The 16,573-nt window shown below is 43.3% G+C and overlaps 1 protein-coding gene across 3 annotated transcripts in view; it reads right to left on the bottom strand.

The window, feature by feature from the left end:
• osbpl10a (oxysterol binding protein-like 10a) overlaps positions 1-16,264 on the bottom strand; it is a 91,657-nt gene extending 75,393 nt beyond the window's left edge. For all 3 annotated transcript variants that reach the window (XM_080786758.1, XM_080786759.1, XM_080786760.1), the window contains exon 1: positions 15,698-16,264. In XM_080786758.1, coding sequence (XP_080642884.1) covers positions 15,698-15,978 — 281 coding nt within the window. In that variant the 5' untranslated portion in view covers positions 15,979-16,264. The remainder of the gene's footprint in view (positions 1-15,697) is intronic.
• Between the last annotated feature and the right edge of the window lie 309 nt (positions 16,265-16,573).

The raw sequence follows: 16,573 nt of genomic DNA, 5'->3' as shown, positions 1-16,573 counted from the left end.
AGAATGTGCTTTGTAACCTTGGATGGTTTAGCTGAGTGGGATTGGTTTGATTTGAAATGCACAGAGCCAGGGTAGCAGTGTTGATTTCGTCGACAGAAAATATGACGAAAAATGACAAAAACTAAATGAGAACTAAGCTATGATGACTAAAACTAAGACTATTGACAACTTTCGGATGTCAACGAATACAAACTAGACAAAAATGTTAGGGAAGGACTAGTGGACAAGAGATCCAGTATAAGTACCGGTAAAAGTTATTTTCCACTTGGTTGCATGCTGAAAATAGCCTATCTACAAGTGAGGTTCAGACACATTTCCAGCTGACCTGGCCCACATTGGGCCAATCACAAGTCCCACTATGAAGGACTGCCTTGTTCTGCAAAGCAGTAAAGTTTTAAATCTCTGAATTGTTTCAATACAGTCCCCAAGGTGTATCAAGGTTCAAGGTTCAAGGTTCTTTATTATTTGTCTCCCGAGGAAGAAATTTGTCTTAGACAAAGGGCCCGCATAAGCGCCCCTTATGTCCATGTCGCCACAGTGCAGCGCGAAATCGATATCGGTTTGTCTGGCTATGTGAGACTAGTTCATAACCGCCCCATGTCTATACATCAGGGGTTCTCAACCAGTGAGTCGTGACCCCCCCGGGGGGGTCGCCAATTTATTTTGGGGGGTCCTCTGAATGGCTGGAAAATGGAAATTAAGAGTTTACATAGTACACATCTGGTTTCAGTATTTATTTATGATGTATTTTCTCTATTATTAAGGTTATTGTAGAGGTCAATTTGTATGGGGGGTGGGGAGGAGAGTGGGACGAGGGTCGCGAGACATGGCCAAAGCATTTCCGGGGGTCCCTAGCCAAAAACGTTGAGAACCCCTGCTATAAATAATACTGATGATATACCATGATAAGAAATATAGCCCACTGTTCAGCCTCGACTTTACCTGATGCTCCTCATTATACTCTGTGAGTAAGTTCACAACCGCCCCATGTCTATAAATAATACTCCACCATGATAAGAAATATAGCCCACTGTGTGTTGTAATTTGTAAATAGGTTTTCAATGTAATGAGTCCCGGGATGCAGGGATGGTCTTTCAGATGAGTCCCAGGGACATTGTATGAGTCCCACTTCAACGACGTTAGGAGTCATATTTTTACAAATAGCTGCATTTAACTCCCATTTAATTTTATATGGTTATAATGTGGTTATATTCAAGTAGAAAACAGAAGAAGAAATGATTATTATAACTAAAGCTAGCAAAATAAACTAGAATCAAAAACAGTACAGTAGTACAGTAGTGCATCCCGTGCTACGCAAAATTAACCACACTGGTCGAGACAAGGACACTAAAAAGGTAAAAGTATGTCTGAGCCCGTTTAATTAATTTGGGGAAAACATGCCCCTGTTTGTCTCCCACTTTTTGGACAAGTTCCCGCCAGTTGGCTTTGGCAGTATGCTCTACTTCAAAGAGTTGAGCAACTAAGCAGTGAAGTAGCCGGTCTGAGGAGGAACTTTGAAGCACAGGCGACAGTTAATGAGAACCTGGCGACGGCTACTGTGGCTGTGAATCACCGGGTGACAGCGTTCGAGGAGAGCGTTAGCCGTGCTACAGAAGTCCTGCTGGAGGGAGAGGAGCAGAGGCTGTCAGATCCCGGGCAGCTGGAGGTGGTGACAATACTACCTCTGAATGAGGCGGCTGCAGGGAGCACTCAGCCCCGCACACCTAGGTCCCAGATATGGAGTTTTGTGGTGAACAACGGCCCTAAAAAGCCATCGCCCAAGAAGCGACAGCCCCGCCGTACTCCCGGGTCAACTCGGGGCAAACGTGAGCAGAAGAATACGGGGATTATTGGCACCGGCACAGAGAGCAGCATTTCAGTTATTACGACTAAGAGGGTGAGTGTGTTTTCCACATAGACTGTAAAAAATATGGACAAAGCGTTCCCCGGGTCTAACATGAACGTAAATTGAAGCCTGTCAGTCCTTGCAATGGAAGTCTTTCTAGATCCGTTTTGGCCCAGCTGGCCATTGGCTGGCCCAGACAACGAGGCGGGACTTCCCCCCTTCTTCTCCGTTGGTTTTTATTTTGACTCGAGTGGGAGGGGAATCCCTATCATAGACTGTAACGGTAGCCACGCCCCTCAGAACATACGCGACTTTATGGTCATTTTTTTAATTAATGGGACCATAATTTTCCAAAAAGAATATTATGACATTAGAAATGAGACTTTAAACTAGTGACTGGAAGAAGAAAGTATTCATGACCATGTTTATTAAGGTAATACAGTCTAGGTGAAGTTGGGTCCAAATACATGGACTTCTATGGGGTTATGGGTTTTTCTGGGTCCAATGACAGCGCCACAACAGGCCATTATATGAACTTTCATTTCCTTAGTGGCTTCACAAAATATCTGTCTGACTGCCCCCCTGGTTTGCCACCAGATTCGCCCCTGATAAATAACTATCTGACTGTGAAATTTGGCAGAAGATTGAAGCGACCGGCAGTAATCGTTTCATATCACTGCGAACTGCAAAGTGTCTGACATGTTCAGTCCCGATATATTGCCAGCCGTTGTCTATGTCCGGCGTTAGTATGAGCCCTGTGTGCCCAGAGCCTCGTCTAACAATGCTCTAGTGGGGAGAAATGACCTGTTGTGCCGTGAGAGTAGCGATTCGCGAAGCTGCAGCTTTAAACCCCTAACTTTTTAATGTGGGTTACATCCTATAACTCTCATGGGCTGCGCCTATAGGCAACAGTATAGGGGACAGAGCCCGACGTGTAGAGGTGGATAACCTGCTGCAAAACTGTGACATCTTATGTCTGCAGGAGACATTCCTCTCCAAACAGGAGCTGGGGGGGCTGAACTCTGTTCACGATAACTTTCATGGCGCTGGAGAGTCAACTACTGATCTCTCTCAGCGCATCTTAAGTTAAGATGGAGGATTCCTGGGGGCGTGGCCATCTTGTGGCACAAAAGAAGCTTGACCCAGTGTTTAGTGTTGTGCGACTCGAAGCAGACTGGTGCATTGGTGTTAGGATAAAGTTGAATAATAGAGAGTTTATTATTTTGAACATTTATATATGAGGCAAGACAAAATGATGATGAATATGTAAATTTACTTTATTATTTATTAGCTATTTTATTTCTGATCAGCAGTGCACACGCATCTATGTTGTGGGAGACATGAATGCCGATATATCTGATAATGATTCTTACTTTGCTAAGCATATGGTTAGGTTCTGTAAAGAATCAAGATAATAATGTTGTCCTGTCCAATCAAGAGCTTCTACCTGCTGACAGCTTTACATACTATAGTGAAGCCCACAGCTCAAGCATACTGCTGATGCTCATGCAACGCTTGGGTCTATGAATATACTCTATGAAGCCCCCTGGAAATGACGTTTGACACTGGTAGGCTCCCCATTCCCCAAGTTAACTAATGACAGTAATGGTGAATATGTGGCTAAGATAGACTGGGCAAAGCTTTCCGCTGAGGATGCAATATTTTACTGTGGGAGAACAGACGCTCTCTTAAGCCAAGTTCAGCTACCAATGGATGCTATACTATGCAATGACCTCTCACTGTAATGCTATGTATGTAAATACTTTAAGTGCTCTCTCTGAGGCCAGTAGACCCCTACTTTCTCACCCTAGAAGGGCTAATAAAATCAAGCCGGGCTGGAACATGCACGTTGCTGGCCACCATGAAGAAGCCAAGGTGGCCCATAGGCCAAGCTATAAGGCAACTAGCTGATAATAAAGCTTGGCATGGATAATATTTCTGCTGAGCATCTTAAGTTGGCCAGCCCTAGAGTAGCAGCGCTGCTGTCCATCTGCTTTACAGGACTGCTAACACATGGTGTAGTAGGTGTACTGCCAGACTCCTTGCTTACAGTGGTTCTAGTGCCTGTCATTAAGGACAAGGCTGGCAAGGTAAGGAGTATGGACAACTATAGACCAATCGCCCCAGCCAGTATACTGTCTAAAGTTCTTGAAAGGTTACTACCAACCAAGTGATTTTATCTACACCACAGACAATCAATTTGGCTTTAAGGCTAAATACGGCACAGACTTGTACACGCATCCTGGCATACTGGTATGCCAAGCAGAGTATGCAGGTAAAATGGGGGAACAGCCTATCCTCCCCCTTCAGTGTAGGCAATGGGGTACGGCCCCCGCCCTCCTCAATCTGTATATGGATGACCTGTCAAGGCTGCTGGGAGGGTGTAGGACTGGCTGCATGATAGGTAACACCTTGATCAACCATTTTATGTATGCCGATGATTTGGCCATTGTATCCCTGTGTAGTGCTGGGTTCCAACAGCTACTGAACATATGTTCTGAATATGGGGTTACGTATGATGTCAAATACAATGCCAAAAAGAGTGTGGTAGTGATTTGCAGGACCAAGGAGGATCAGAAACAGCAAATCTTCCAGTGTTCTACTTGTCGGATCAAACCCTCTCTGTATGCACCAAATATTGGGGCACATCATTACTGATAAAATGGAAGATGATGCTGAATGCTGTATGCCCAAGCTAATATGTTAGCCAGGAAATTGCACTATTGCTCAGTTGAGGTCAAGGTGAATCTATTTAGAGCGTAGTGCACCCCGCTGTATACAGCCCCCTTATGGGTGAATAATAAAAAAGAGAGTATGCGCAAGCTTAAGGTGGCTTATAATGATGCTCTCAGGATTCTCCTGAAGAAGCCTATAGGGTGGCAGTGCTAGTGTCTTCCATTGGCTACGGCTGTCAATAAAGTTTGATTGATTTGATTGATATAAACTGCGTTTCGGGATGCAAAATGCAACCTATTTTAATCTCTGACTGTTCATCCTTGACTTTACCTGATGCTCCTCAATACGCTCGGCCAGTACAAGTTTGAAGTTCACAGACATAAATCTGTCCGTTAAAAAAGAATCACACCCGTGTGAACTGAGTGGTGCAACTCTCTCTCTCTCTCTCTCTCTCTCTCTCATATTAGCAGGCAACAGTGCAGCACTGTCTCTCTCTCTCTGTTTCTGGCACAACAGCGCCCCTACTGGTACTCATAGTCATACTGGTGCTCATTAACGTCACATAGGTGAACCAACACATAGGCGGACACATAGGTGAACACGGACATTGCTGTTCCTTGGAGTGGTTGCACCACACAAAAATAAAAGAAACTCAGCACAAGCGCCTCATTCCTGACTGCATCACTGTCATGCTAATAATGATGGTCATGCACAACCCTTCATGTAATATTGCTCAATCACTTGAGCCCAATTTCAAAAAAGCTAAAACAGCGATCTACAAGCTATGTTGGCTATTTATTTAAAATTGCTGCCTATAATGATATCATGAAAATCGACTTGAAGAATAATTGTCAAACTAATAATAATATTATACATATAATATATATAGCCTACTATCAAACTTAAGGCAAATGCAATACTTGTGACAGGCCTACTTGACTTGAGAAAAAGCCAAATTGGCCATCGTGACGTATGTTGTTTTCTGAGGAAAAGCAGAGCTCTAGGGATCCTGTAGGTCCACACTCTGCCAAATCAGACACCCACAGGCAGCCGTGCATGACCCAGACGAGTACATGCTTTGATCAATGGAGCACAGACGCCGTACCAGCTCCTCCATCCATTCCCCAATGCACAGCTGCACAAGAAATTATTCATCCTTCATAAAATACTCACTCCCTGGCTGGCAGGCTGCTTCGAGAGACTTAAATATAGAATCATCATGAGTGGCGAAGACCATCCTCTCCCAGACTACCACCATAAATACAGCAGAAGCCAAAGAAAATTAAGAGATAGAGCCAAAAGGTATAATGTGAGTGTTCAGGATATGAACATAGGGAATTCTGCCCAAAACTGTACTGACTAGTACAATTGATATTTTTCATATTGGTCCCAAGTCCCACCACAGCTTAGAACGGGAGCGGTAGGTGAATCGATTTATCGCCTATTAAATCGGTTTAAAAAATGCATTTCTTCGCAGCTATATGTTCCACAGCATCTCTGCATGCAGTCCACTGACTTGGCGTATTGTTGATTACGAGGGCTTGGTCTCAAATCACAGGCGAAGTGTTGTCTCGTCTCGTGAGACTTCCGGTCCTAGGACCCGGAATTGTACTAGTAGTCAGTAGGGGATATAATAACATCAGAAAAACGGTTTTGTTTTGGGTGGAATTCCCCTTCTCTGGGTACAGAATAGATTGTACAAATGTACCTCAAAGGCATGATTAGTAGTACTACTATAAGCCACAAGAGGTCTCAGGTTACCTTGTATTTTATAATGGCTGAGAGGTGACACACGACATGCAGCAGAGTGTCTCCATTGCTCTCCAACCCTCTCAGACATTATAAAATACACGGTAAGCTCGGACCTCGTTGTTTTTCTAAAACTGTACAAACATCGTAATACTAACATTATAAAACTGCCTAATTCACAAAAATAGTTACACTTTGCGGCCATCAGAGAGAGCCACTTCCTTGTTTACTCAGCCAGTCGAGCCAGGCTGTGCCATACAAACACATAGAGAAAAACAACTTATGTGTTAGGTCAGTCCCATGGTACCTAACATATTCAATGTATATTCTGAATGCAGATTTAGCTGATATGTCTGTGAACATCACGTCAAAAATGGTAGCATAGCGACTTATCTAACAGCTGTTCTCAGTGACCAGGGAATAGGAGGCTCTTCCTGTCTTTACAAGGCCACTCATTCACAATCCTATGAGCGCGGGCGGTGCTTAGACGTCCGCACGGCCAGGGTTTGTAAATAAATGCGTAAAATGTGGTTTCATTGTACACTCTCAAGAGTTAAATATCTAATAAGGGTCCATTTGGTTACCAACTCTCCATCATTTAGCTGAGGACCACCTGGAACACTCTCAAGGACCACCAGTGGTCCATGGACCATCTAATCAAAAACCAGCCAGTCAGAATCAAGTATCGGGACTAACCGTTCTAGAACCATCTATAAAACACACACAACATATCTCTTCTCGCAATTTGAAAAGAATGTTGCAATGGAAAAACATACTTTCCCCATTACTGCCTCAAAGACTAGGCTAAGTATGTCTCTGTCATCACCTTGGAAACAATCTGTGAGAAACCTGCTGCTCTAGTTTGACTCCAGCTAAAATGTCAACTTTGAGCCGAGCTGACCATGGCAAAACCTCTCTCTCTCTCTCTCTCTCTCAAAGATAACAGTCTCTGGGCAATCTCTTTCTCTTAAGCAATACACAAAAACACAAATCTGTCATCTGTGGACTCCCTTGAAAACGAGATAGTTCATCTCAAGGGATTACTCCTAATAGAGAATTTCAAAGTAAATGCTCTATCTCTCTCTGTCAATTCCAGAGTCTCTCTCTCTCTCTCTGCAATATACCCACAATATACCCAATGGTATATCTCGCTTTCTAGACCAAAGCAATCTGCACGTACAATAGTACTGAATGCTGTTAAAAGCATTTCAGTAGTGATTAACCAGAAAATTACAGATCGGACAAAAAATAGCAAAAAACATACAAACAAGAGACTTACAATAAAAGGAGACAAAACATAACTCAAAGAAAAAGACAAAAACAATAAAATAATAACTGACAAGGCTGATGACTACACGACACTCCGAGGACAGAAACAACATCACTATCAATTCTAAAAAACATTTCTGATATGAAAAATAAGACATGTGCATACATGTGTACCCTCATAGACAATACAAACATATCTGTTACAACCTCTTAACCCAGTAACACCCAGCGTTATAATAATACAACATATTTTAATTAATATATATTTTTAAATGTTATTTTTTCACCTAAATGTCATCATTGATTCTCATTGCAATGCCATTGGTCATGATATTTGCATATAAATACTCCCCACAGAGGCTGAAATTCACACAAATTAAAAATCTATGGACAGAATTTTGAACAATTTTAACCTATGACCTTTGACCTTTAACCCTGATAAAAGTAATTAAAATAACCGTAATATATGGTTTTTTGTGATCATTAGAATGTCTACTCTAGAACATGTTTTAATTATTATTGTGAAAGATATCCCCCAAATGTAAATTATTATTATTATTTTAATAATTATTATAAATTTTGCAAAAAAAAAAAAAAACTTTTTTCTTTTCTTTTTTTATACATAATTATAAAAGATAAGTCCTAGTAGTAAAAAGTAGTAATACGGTTGAAATCTCTTTTTTGCAAGGAGAAATTAATCCGGGTTTTACAGGGTTAATGCCACATGAAGATCTCTGTAGATGCGGTGGTCTGCAGGTGTTTGGCACAGGGAAGCACAGCACCTTTTCAATAAGGCACAAGCATTTATCATGCTGATAATAGGGCGCATGTGATGCCAACGTGTGTGTGTGTGTGTGTGTGTGTGTGTGTGTGTGTGTGTGTGTGTGTGTGTGCTGGTGCATGTGCCGATTAATTGTGTGGGGTATGGGAGCCTAAAGGCGGTATAATGTAGAGGCAAACCATTAATCCTCAAAATAGTCTCTAAAGTGCATATTTCATGTCATAGCTCTGCTGCTCTGGGTACATCTAAAAACTATATATTCCACAAATCTCTCTGTCTCTGGGTGGGTCCCGAACCAAGCAGGTACCAAACCGAACATGCTTGGGTACCGGGTACCAAACATGCTTGGGTTATTAAATACATTTCAGTTCTCCCTACGGGTTCCTATACAGACGTGCGCAGTATTTATAAATTTTCTTCCCTTTTTATCCTATCCTTGTTGTTGTTTACTGTAGACCTGGGGCCCGTTCCACGAAACTTGGATTAGAGATTAAACCGGGATTTAACAGATATCCTGTTTTAAATCCTGGATCAGCGATTAACCGGTTTCATGAAAACTGGTTAATCTTGCCAGATTAATTTAACCAGTTAACCTGGATATGTTGAGGCTTGATTCGGTTTCATGAAAGTGATGCTACATTAGTTACCATGGAAAATAATGCTTTGGATTTAGCCTGCTCCGGACCAGGCTAACAGCCAGGTTTAACCTAATCCTGATGTCTTTACTGTTCATTAAGCAGTCAAACTGATCACAAACCAATTATGTTTTCCACACTTATTCAATTAATATGGGTTTATGTTGCCTTATTTTCATCGGTGTGCATTTGATTAAAGGACTAATTTAAGCACTATATAAAATCAAATAACCAAAATATATAGGCTGCTTGTAGATCAGCTGCTTTTGGTGAATGTTCCCCAGAATAGGTTTGCTGTCGTGCAAGTGCACGGTTAAGAAGAATTATTATATTATATTATATTATATTTTTGTAAAAGTGAAAACCACTAAATATTACCATTACTCATTGTTTTCCAACATATTACCATTGTAACGTTTCACCCACTATTGAACCCATGACCCACAGTTCATCAGTTTGGCCCCTTTCTGGACAACAACCATCTTCCCCAAAGGTAGCTCCCTCAGAGGAGGGAGTTATGGCCAAATATCACGATGCTACAATATCATTATCTGTTTTAAGTTAATAGTAGTGGTAAAATGTAAACTATATTTTTGGGGTAGTTAATCATTCAGTCTATCCACTATTGTATTGAGAGTATGTTCTCTCTTTAATTACAGCAGCAGTATTTATTTTAGAAGTCCTTGTATCAGCTTTATGATCCTGGCTCGCTAAATCCGCCCATTCTAAGCCTTGCTTGGCTTTAGTGGAACGGAATAAACCAGGCTGTAAAGACCAGGATTTTAAAAGCCTGGTTTTGGCCTAAATCCTGGATTAGTTCATCCAAGTTTCGTGGAACAGGCCCCTGTTCAGAGTCTCAGGCATATATTTTTTATTTATTGTCAGTAGTAGTAAGAGGTAAATACAGGATAGATAATGAAAAAAAGAAAACATGCAGCTCAGTATCGACAAATGGCTCCACTGTTAAATAAAGGAGAGGATGTTGGTCAATTCATGTCTTAAATGAAAGGCTTAACATAACTATAATTTAAATTATTGAGCAGTGCCTCCGCTCCATTACGCTGCTATGTGTATCCCTATGCGTGTCCCTGTGTCTGTCCGAGCACGGAAAGCTGCAACACATTACCTCCGTCATTTCTCGACCTTTACGGACGCAGGAAGGCTCGCCGGAACCGGGCCGGCCCCCTGGTCGCGTTCCTGGGGGTCTGGATGTTCTGGGGACCCCCACACGGTAACACAGTAACGGTCATTTCTCAAAGATGTTTTCCAAAAATAATCAAGTAGGCCTACAGTATTTTGGAACCGAAATAGGGAACCGTTAGTAAATGGAATCGATAAGCAGAACTGGAATCGGTACCGGACTCAAAAATCCTAACGATACCCATCCCTAGTCTGTATGTATGTCTGACTCCACTCGTGTGAAGTGTGGGGCGCCCACTGTGGCTGCCACGTGACGTGACGGGGGCATTAATTCATTGCAGATTCACTGCCACTTTATATTATAGACACATTCAGAGACAGGTCCCCTGGTAGCAGCCAACGTATTTCCTGTAGGCGGAGAGAAGATATCTGCGGTGTACACAGTCAGCTCTTCTACCATTGAATGGGAAAGTGACGTGCGTGTGTGCGTGCTATTATGTGTCGCCCATATGTGCTTATATGTGCTATTCCACGAGGCACTCGTGATCTAGTTGTATGAAAGGAGTGATACATATCCTAGGATACTGTATATGTCACAAGATGTATTTATACATGGCGTTTGACATCACAATTTAGTGCCCTAAACAAACAAACGGCAAGCGACGGGAGCTTCTCGTCGGGAGTCTCCTGCCGACAACTTCGCGACACTTTCAAACTGACCGTCCGCGCAATGTGGAGGTAGCCTTAGGTGGTTCGGCATCAGGTTAGGAGGATGCCTCTCGAGAGTCTCTCTAGGGGAGGTCCTCGATGCACGTCCCGCTGGAAGGAGACCCCCGGGCAGACCAAGGATTTTGAAAAACATAATTAAATAGTTAAAATAGCCATCTACATCGACACGTTGTGAGCTTGTAGATTGGGTATTTGAACTATTCAAAAGAGTAAAAATCACACCCGTGTGAACTGAGTGGTCCGTGTGGGATCCCCCCCCCCCACACACACATACACATGTGACGTGCTCAGAAGAAGTGCAACGGGTCAGGAACTTCCAGACCCACAGGAACGCGCCCAGGGTGCCAGCCCGGTTCCGGCAAGCTGCCCCACGTCCGAAACGGTCGAGAAATGACAGAGTTACTGTGTGGGGGAATTAGCAGACACCTCTCCCTCTCCCTCTACCCCTCCCCCCCCTCTCTCGCTCTGTAATTAGCAGGCAACAGTGCAACACTATCTCTCTCTCTCTCTTTTTCTAGCACAACAGTGCCACTTTTGCCCCTACTGGTACTCTAAACATAGGGACACGTGGACATAGGGACATAGCTGTTCCTTGGAGTGTTTACACCACTAAAAAAAAAGGCTAAGTAGTTTAGGGATAAGGTGTTTAGCATGGCTGAAAATAGAGCCCTATATCTCCAAATTCTGCCGGGAATGCCTCGGGATTCCCCAGAATTAAGTTACTTGCTCTGGAGAGGGAAGTCTGGAGCTCTCTGGTGGAGATGTTTCCCCCACGACCCGACTCCGGATAAGCGGTTGAAGATGGATGGATGATCGGATGCATTGGAGCGGCTGGCGCCCCTCAAAGAAAATGTTTATCCGATCGACTTCACAGTTGGTGGGTATATTGCAGAGCATCCAATGAAATGCAGTGTCAAGTGGGAAATTGATAGAATGATGATGGTTCTCCAGAACTGTCCCGCTTTCAGCGGGTGAGCATAACTCGATACCAGCTCATCTGATTTACTTCACAATTGGCAGGTGGAAGTGCTGTGTTGAGCCTGAGGTTAGAGTACGAGCGGCTGTAATGCCCTAAACGGGCACTGCTGTAGTTTTCTGAAAACTTTCTACTGTATGTCAGTGGTTCTCAAACTATTTCATGTCAAGGACCCCCGAAAAATATATGTAATTGGCCACCGACCACCATCTGAAAATATGTTGTTCCAGGGACCGCCCCCCTCCCCCGAAGCAAAGATTTGCGTTAAAAACGTTTGCTCTGAAATAATATATATATTCAAGATTTTTCAAAAAATTGCAGATCTACAAGTTCATGAGCTTGTAGATGTGCTATTTTTCAATAGCTAAAGTATAACATAATGCTTAAAACACCAAAAGGGGTTCCCGCCAAGAATTGAGCTGAAACTATGAGCATAGTACTTTAGCTTGTGTTTGAGTACCAGATCACAGCATTTAAGGGATAGCTGAAGACAGACTTGTGCAGTACACACCCAATGCATTTTTCTTCTCGCAATTTGAAAAATAATCTTGCTGACTGTATATGCAATGGGAAAACGTTATTTCCCCATTACTGCCTTACTAACATAACAGGCTAAATTAGTGTGTGCTATCACCTTGGAAACAATCTGCGAGTGACCGTACAGAAACCTGCTGCTCTACTTTGCTGTACTGCAAAAATGGCTTGTTTGAGCCAAGCTGAGCTGACCATGACAAAACCTCAGTCTCTCTCCCTCTCTCTCTCCATCTGCCATACACAATAAATAGTCTGTCTCTGTCTCAGTCTCGCTCTCGGCCATACCCAATTGTGTCTCTCTCTGCCTGTCAATCACTCTAACGATTAGCATAACTGGACTAAAGCCATCTGCAGGTACAGTACTAGATGTTGTACATTGTATCTACAACAGGACAATTGCGTTTCAATCTCATATTGGCACATGAAGATCTCGTTTGGCACAGGGAAGTAAAAGCACTTTTTCAATAAGGCACAAGCATTCATCATGATAATAAAGTGAATGTGATGCCAAGGGGATGTTTCAGAATTGTCAAGGTGTATTCAGGGGTGCAAACCCTACAAAATACCCCCCCCCCCCCACAGCACTACAAGTTGTGAGCTTGTAGATCTGCTATTTTTGGTGCTACAATACAGGATGCACAACCAAGTATAAATAAGATCACATTACTTATGGATAGGATAGGATTACAATGCATCGCTGGGAAAAAAGAAGGAAAAAAAAGAAAGAAACATGACACTGCCCTACTTGGGGAAGGTGGGGACTAATATACCAGCTTATGTCACATCAGGTTCAATTCCACCCGCTTTGTCTATATCAGTGGTTCAGTGTCGTCCAAGACAACCAGGGGTCTTTGTGGAGTTTCCAGGACGTCGCACTGCCAGCGAAATGAGTTCATACTGGGCGGCACACAGCATCAAAATCAGTTTGAGCACTTTACACCTATACACATTTGGCTGTTTGAAAATAGCTGATCTACAAGCTCACAATGCATCGCAGTGTATTCTTGCAATTTGTTTTTACATCTCAGATAAAAAAAATTATGTGAAATATTACGTGCAACATTTTAACGACACAAATCTTGTATGAGGGTCCCTGGTACAAAGTATTTTCAGATGAGTGTCCATGCACAGCCAAATATACATTAATAATTTGTGAGGGCTCACCAGGAAATAGAACCACTGGTCTCTAGATGGATAAAGATATGACATCATGCTTCAGAAGCTTCTCCTCGCTGTTATGTCAAACAAAGAATGGCACACGTATCTTTAACGGCCAGGTGAAACAAGCGTTCCGTTGTGCATCTGTCACCTTTTTACATTTCTGGGGTGCTGAGTTGATTTAAGAGGTAACTGAAGCAATTCAAGTTCAGGGTCATGTGTCAAAGCCTCAAAGGTCAATGTCAAGGTCATTTTTGATCCTAATATGTCCTATAATACTACACATGTCTTGGATTGGTTTTGATCACATTTTCTCCTGTCTACCTCTGATTCGGAAACCGTTTAGATTAACGTTGCACAGGTTGTGGAAGAGCGTCCTCTATCGTAAAGACTGAAAACACCAAACTATGCAACCTCTTCCTCATCAGAACTGTCCTGTTCAACTGTATAGGCATTGAATCCTCCTCAGGTGCTTGGTTTGTACAGTTCTGGAGTTTGCAGAGGTCTGTACATCTCAACCCATTGCTGAGACAACTGCAATTAGGAAGCTTGCATACTCGTGCACATTTACAAGCCAAAACCTCAAGGTCTACATCTGGTACAGGGGCTGTGTGCATCCATTGAATTGCTAACTTTCCACCATCAACAGTTGTCCATCCACTCTGTATGGGATCTGGTGCAGATGGGTCAGTCTGCAGAGAGCATCTCCATATTAGAGTCTGGCATTGGCACATTGGGCATGGAGAAATAGACATTCTCTACATGGTGGAAGTTGACTGGAATCAGCCTCCCTTCTCCTGGCAGAGAAAACCTGGTAGCGGATCCCGTTCAGGTCACTGGAGGGGGTCCCAGACAGGTACCAGCTACAAGTGAGCTGCTGCACTTGGTCAAAGAGCTCTGTTGAAACATCCAAAGTCTGGCCAAGTTGTTTGAATGTCTCCTGAAAATCTGAGTTCTTCTTCAGTAACACTCCATGACCAGCAAAGGCACTCACAATGTCACATCCTGTAAATATGTGACAGACTCTCACAGAGGTTCTCTCCCAAACCAAGGCCACAAACTGTGTGCGGTTTTGTGTACCACACTTCTGATAGATATAGGACATTGAGGACAAGGGATGTGTTTTTGGAATGCTAAACAGAGAACCATTTCATCAGTATCTCCAGAAGTAACATAATACAGCTTGTGTGTGTGTGTGTGTGTGTGTGTGTGTGTGTGTGTGTGTGTGTGTGTGTGTGTGTGTGTGTGTGTGTGTGTGTGTGGTCAATGTGCCTTGGTTATTTGTTGTCAACATGCTGTTTGCTTATACTGTACAATGGACCTCCAAAAGATACACAAAGTTTGTATCATTCATGATTGAATAACTACATTTGGTGGCTGGCAGGAAATGGCAACAATGAGGACTTCAAACCTCAATAAACAGTTTGGTAAACTATCCCAGATGTTTCACAGATGGCCCCAAAACCAACAAGCAGACATTGCAGTCATCTGCATTGCTAAATAAGACTTCAAGACCCCCCCCCCACACACCCACCCACACACACACACACACACACACACACACACACACAGCTCTGTATTGGAACATATCCAAAGGTTGTGCAATACAATTTATAACTTGCTTAATTATATATAACAGGGAACATATAAATGATGCATGGTATTGCACAACAAATCACATCATGTATGCAGATGAAACCTGTCCTAGCTTCTATAGGCCCTACAAGACACTTTTCCACAAGGAGCAAAGTAACATCATTAGTGCATTGCACAACAAGCTTCTCAATACCAGAATCACATACTGTATGTATACTATCCAGTGCATGATGTAAACACTGAAGGGCCCACGATAAGAATTCGTGCAGCAGCCTATGGATTCCCCCCCTATGGATCCCCCCCTAACCCTAACCCACACACACACACACACACACATACACTTGTGACGTGCTCAGAAGAAGTGCAACGGGTCGGGGACGAGCCAAATAACACGATGCATATAGGCTATCTCATGTGACGATATATGATGATCTAGGCTACTGTAGTCTGTTTGTTTGATTGATTGAAGTATTTATTAACAGCATGCCGAACAGGTACATTTCGAGCATAACTCACAAAAACTGTTAACTGTGGACGACACCAAGAGCATTACACACTGTCTGTGTACGTGGTCGTTTTCTCGGATCGTTCCACGTACAGCTGCTTACCTGTTCTGCCAGCCTTGAATCAGATTGGTGTATTTGCTCAGCACTCCTTCCAGCTGACGTTTTGTGTGCGCTTGCTGCAAATTCATGCTGTTCCCCAACACGGTCCCCCGACCCGAGCCGCCGAGCGACGCCGAACCGGGACTGTGAGAACCGGGGGTCCTGCCGCCGACCCTCCAGGCAGGATTTCCCCGGTCTCTTTCCGAGGACACGGACCCGGGGCTGGGGTTGTTGTTGTTGGTGGTGGTGGTCCCGGGATGCGGACTGCAGAGCGCCTTGTCCATTCTGGAGACGGGACAGCGTGGATGGAGCAGCAGCGGCCAGGCAGGCACGAAGATTTTTCACAAGCGCATAAGTGGTAAACAGGGCGGCTGTGTGCGTGGCGTGCGTGTTTGTTTTTTGTTTGTTTTTTGCGTCTGCTGACAGCTGACCTAAATCAGGAGCATAAAATATGTAGAATCCATGTTCCTACTGTGGTCTGACTCTGAGCGTCTCTCAATGCGTGACAGCGCTGGCATATTCCCCCGTTTATCTGTCAAGGACTTCTTCTTCCCACCGTTACTGCGGTCGTGTGTGTCACTTCAGCGTTTTCCTGTGAGGAGAGCAGCACACACAGCTCAGTTCAGGCACTCCCACTCCGCTCTCGGCCACCCCCGCGAGCTTATAGAATAGAATACAATATAATATGAATCGATATTATTATGTTTTACTTTTACTAGCAGTAGTAGTAGTAGTAGTAGGCCTAGTCTATTATTATTATAGACAGGCTACATCACCACAAAAATATAATAATGCATTGCACAGCAATGACAGCATAAAAACTGCACAGCCCTTGCACGTGTTCAAAATGTATTTATTTACCAACAATCATTATTTGGG

Source organism: Protomyctophum bolini, assembly GCF_963924005.1.
Source record: "Protomyctophum bolini genome assembly, chromosome: 17".
NCBI classification, from domain to species: Eukaryota; Metazoa; Chordata; class Actinopteri; order Myctophiformes; family Myctophidae; genus Protomyctophum; species Protomyctophum bolini.
Note: the sequence above shows the minus strand (reverse complement) of the source record. Positions and strands in the feature narration are given on the sequence as shown.